The sequence below is a fragment of the Monopterus albus genome, unplaced genomic scaffold (genome assembly GCF_001952655.1).
Source record: "Monopterus albus unplaced genomic scaffold, M_albus_1.0 scaffold42.1, whole genome shotgun sequence".
Taxonomy (NCBI): Eukaryota; Metazoa; Chordata; class Actinopteri; order Synbranchiformes; family Synbranchidae; genus Monopterus; species Monopterus albus.
In genome coordinates, this window is record NW_018127922.1 from 966,159 (window position 1) to 971,120 (window position 4,962).

The following is a 4,962-nucleotide window of genomic DNA, read 5'->3' on the forward strand; positions in this document are numbered from 1 at the left end:
AAATTAGACACATGGACAGTTGTCAAACATTTAATGACACAGTTCCTCAGGGAAACATTTGTGTTCTTTTATGAAGATTTGGCATCTTTCTTTTTCAGTAACTCTAGTTCTGCTTTTATTTACAAAAGACAAAACACACCTCCTCTTGCACAGCATACCAGTAACTTGCATTTACAATAATGCCTGAAAGACTTTTAAAACAATCGGTGTGCAGACCTGTTACAAGCAGCTCATACACAAAAGTCATCTCTGTGGCTGCAGGAATTTATACATAGCTGGCACCTAATAACCATTTATGTGTTAAAGCTTATAGGGAAACAAAGAAAATGACAGCTCATTTCTGACCTCTAGTGGTGATGCATTGTGCCTACTTGCATGTGGGGCCACTGTTTGTTTGCTGGTGTTGTTTCTCTGACACACACTGACTTGCGCTCAGCAGTGGCCACAGCACAGAGAGCACCTGGAGACTCTTAATGATGTAATTCGCAGTTCATTGGAGGTAACTGGGAGGAGAGTGTGAGGAGAGGAAGTGAATTTGGTCCTGTTTTGTTGTGTGAATACACAAATGTACCTACAGTATATTGTTTATGTATTCAGTACCCCACCCTTCTTGTATGTTTGTGTGTTCAGATAGCTAGGTAGTGTTTAGCTGGTAGTTGCACAACATCCACTGGTTTTCCTTATGTTCTACAGTAAGTTTGACTGACACCAGGTCTCTGGGTAAAGTGACGGCGATAGTCATTAAATGGGCTTGCTTTGTTGTAATGTTTCCACTGTTCCAGTAGTTGTTTGTGTTGTCTTTCCTTCTCTGTTGTCAATAAAGCTTAGTTTTCACTAGCAGGTGCTTTCCTGTGCCTAATTACATTTGCCTTGAGCTCAGTCAATATGTCGTATTTGTATAATTTTTGATCCACAATAATAAATTTGGTAAAATATAATACATCTATAAAATTAGAAGTTGTTTTAAAGAAATGGAATCAAGCTCTGCTACTGCCTGGCTGTGCTGTGGAAAGACTCTGAATGTGTAAAAAGCTCACTTTTATTTTGCTCTTTTGTTGCTGTTCTCCATCTCAGGATGAAGACTGTGTGACCAGAGAAGACTCTGAGGATGCTGGTCGGCTGACAATAGGAAATGATGGCATCTTCATGCTCACTTTCTTCAGTTAGTTACACAAACTATCCTCTATTTGTCTCTTTTTTTCATTTTTTTTATCTTAGCTTTATCATCCCCTACTCCTCTCTTTCTTGATGTTTGCAGAAATAACTACATATTATATTTCCCGCCTGTGCACAGTTATTTCCTTCAGATGACACTCAATCTCTCTTCCATCTGTCTCTGTCCAGTGGCATTCTTGTTCAACTGGATCGGTTTCTTCCTGTCTTTCTGTCTGACCACCTCAGCAGCCGGCCGCTACGGGGCCATCTCAGGCTTTGGCCTCTCCCTCATCAAATGGATCCTCATTGTCCGGGTACAAGCCCAAGCCCACACACACAAAAACAGACCTTACACAGCACACATACAAACACTTGAAATGTGGTTTTATGTATGCACAAACACCACTCTGCTATTTTCATGTTGTTTCTGTAGTGGCTGGCTTGTTGGCACTGCACAGTTTCCTCAGAGATCTCTTTACAGCTTTCTTTGTTCACTTTAAAAATGCAGGATTCTTTTGAATGAACCCAGTGCAGGCCATATTTATTCAAGCCAATCATTTCTGTTGTTCTGCTGGGTTTCTAGTTCTCCACGTACTTCCCTGGTTACTTTGATGGACAGTTCTGGCTGTGGTGGGTGTTCCTGGTGTTTGGTAAGTGACCAGCCTCTGCATTTAAATGAGCCAAATAGGGAATTAAATGATTCTGTTTTACTTGTGGAGCTCCATTGCATCAGTGCTAAGGTGGCATACTGTATGTTGTTTAATTATATTACACAGTATTTGGAGCTTGATAGTTAACCTAAAGTATTCAATTAATCATGTGTTAATAAGGTTATTGTTTGACTTGGTTATTACAGTGATTAAAAACATTTCTGCAAATCTTGTCTACAGCTCATAGAGCTGCAATGTGGAAGGCACTTCATGCAGATCACTGTTTTATGGCCCAGAGCTTCACCATTTCATTGACACTGCTCTCATGGCGTCATTTTCAATGGTTTATGATAAATCCACTGGACATTGTCAGCCCAATGCTGTGTAGCTAAAAGGAGAGTACAACGGCGCCATAGTTGCAGAATTCATCCATAATTCACAGAGAATGCAAAAGTGAACTCAACTGAACTGTTGAATATTTTTAGGCGATTTCACAGTGTTTCTCACTGAAATGTACCGTGGGAGTCATAGTTCACTTATTTTCTGTTCTCACTCCTTTTTTATGTCCACAGTCTTGTTCCCTGCATACTGCATTTTATAAGGCTGTTGTTCATGTTTCATGATGATGATTCAGCAGGGGCAGTGTCATGCCCATACAAAGCTGTAAAATACTCCACTTGCAAGTCGGCTGGCATTGCCTAAATTCCCTCAGTAGGAATTCCTACTTTTCAGTTCTGTAAAGTGGTTTTATCACACTGATCTTTGCCAAAGCACAATGTTGAACTGACAGTCTTTGCTAGCCTCAGACGGTTTTGTATATCTGTACTAGTTATTGCTGTCTTCTTTGTTCAAATATTTCACACCTTTCCACGTCAGGTTGCTGAGTTCAGTTCATATCAACATGATCTGTTTGACCTGTAATTGAGTGCGAGTAGTTCAAAATACCTGGTTGGTATGAAGAACATACTGTACTAGTAAATGCAGTATAATATAAATAATGTTGTAGAAAATGTGTATTAGTCAGTACTTTAATTTTGGGCTTCCATTGGTTACTGCAAGCTAGAACTATCAGTCTCATGGTCCCCTTTTTACTTCTTCAGGAGTCATCCTCTTCCTCCGAGGATTCATCAACTATTTCAGAATCCGCAAGATGGCTGACACCTTCTCCACCCTGCCCCGCACACAAGTCCTCTTCATTTACTGAGCCCACAAACCCTCGGTTTCTGTCATCATTTTTTCTTTTTCACTGAGGAGAAAAGAGGAGAAAGGAGCCCCCCCTGCTTCACATGTTTTGGGAAATGTAACATTTATTGTCCCCTTCTAATGTAAAATGGTGAATGCTGAGAAAACTGTAAACCTTTCAGTTGGTGGTGTTGAACTGTCAAGTGCTACTTGTGATCATGAAGTGTGTGTGATGTATATAAATGAACGCCTTATTTACCAGTTTTCTATCTGTTGGTCACAGCAGCATGCACTGTCCTCAGGTCTAGCCACCAGGGGACAGTCTTGTGACATTTCTCTACAAGTCTTCTATCTGATGAAGTCATTTGTGTAGAAAAATGTGCTTCTCAGCCCGGGGTCAGTAGGTAATTTTGGGGTTATGTGAAATAATTTTCAAGCAGCAGGTTAATGTGCTTTTAACACTTCTGAACTATTCTCTTCCTTGTGAAATAGGTTATAATTCAGGTAATGTAAGGTGGAGAAGGGAAAATCAGGGGCTGGGTTTCCACCCCAAAGTAGTTTTTCCTAATGTGTTTAAGATTTGTCTAAGCGCTCATTGCAATCAGGAAAGTTTTTTGCTTATGTAACGTTGTATATTTCAGCAGATGTCCAGTGCAGAGCCTCTGGCGCAGGCTGCTGGTCACTGCCTTGCTCTAGGACACAGTGATGGTGATGGAAGAAGGTGTTAGTTGGTCACTGAATTCAAATGTGCAATCAGATGGTTTTGGCCAAATAAATGATTAGTGACACCCTATTTTACTCACAGGCACCCCATTGGTTTCCAATGAGGAAGAGCATATATTTAAGCGCATAGATTTATATTCTTTTCTTTGATGCAATAATAAAAGATAGTATTTCTTTGTTTACTCTCATTCTAGTGAAAGTATGATGGTTTTTATTTTTTTATTGCAAGAATTTTAACCCTATAAAACCATTTGTATCATATTTGATACATGAGGTTTCTGAGCAAAGAAAATCGCCAAAAAAAAGAAATAATGGAAATAATCTAAATAATATGGCACCTCTATTCCTGTATGCTTGGACTGTCTATGCATATATCGCTAATAAAAAAAATGTGAATCTTAATTTTCATTTCATGAATTATATTTTGGATTTTGTTAAAAGGTTTAATAAACATCTCAGTTCCAAAAAATTTGAATGTTCTGGCTATTTTTTTGATATGTTGGGCTTCACAGGGTTAAGTATGTGGCTTGTAAAATGTTTTGAATTAAACAGGAAAAATTATATTATGGTGTTGAGCGATTTATGCAAAGATCATAAATGAGCATATTTGACAGAATAGCCTGTAGTTTAGCTATTTGTTCAGATTGGAGGATACAGTTCCTCTTGCTCTCTCACCAGCTCTGTTATTTCAGCAGTTAACAGACAAATTGCTATATTGATATTAACTAGAACAAGAAGCTATTACTGTCATTGCTGGAATTTACTGGACAGGCATGCAAGCAGAAATAGACCACAGGTGGCGCTCAAGCACCTGCGCTTTTAAACTTTGACTTGATCAGTGCTGGACAGATTTTTCTGTTTTTAGTTTTTGTGATTTAGTGTTTTTTTTTAGTAATTCACTATGATTCATGGCATCACATTTCAACTAAAAGCATGTTGTAACTATGCTTGATAAGTGCACTTTAAAATTTGTCTATGATAATTCAGAACCCAGTTGATATTGTACTAAACAAATGACACAGTGAACCTAGGGCTGTTTGGGTCCCTGGAGGTCCGCGGCCCCAGAAAGTTGCCCACTTTGCACTGCTTTCAGTAAAGTCTTGCTGCTTTCCAGCTGAAATTATTACAACTATAAAACTGTGACAGATGAAACTAGCACAACACAGAGAAAGACTTTCACTCACCCTGATCAAGTATTTTCTCCACATTTTTGGTGTTCTTCATTTAATCCACACTCGGTGTCTAACAGCTG

The 4,962-nt window shown here is 39.0% G+C and overlaps 1 protein-coding gene across 1 annotated transcript in view; it reads left to right on the plus strand.

Annotated features, from left to right (window-relative positions):
- Positions 1–3,919, plus strand: part of LOC109959974 (NEDD4 family-interacting protein 1-like) — a 9,199-nt gene extending 5,280 nt beyond the window's left edge. The window contains exons 4-7 of the mRNA XM_020599775.1: positions 1,075–1,162; positions 1,345–1,469; positions 1,739–1,805; positions 2,906–3,919. Of these exons, the coding sequence (XP_020455431.1) occupies positions 1,075–1,162; positions 1,345–1,469; positions 1,739–1,805; positions 2,906–3,009 (384 nt within the window). The 3' untranslated portion in view covers positions 3,010–3,919. The remainder of the gene's footprint in view (positions 1–1,074; positions 1,163–1,344; positions 1,470–1,738; positions 1,806–2,905) is intronic.
- Positions 3,920–4,962: the final 1,043 nt, after the last annotated feature.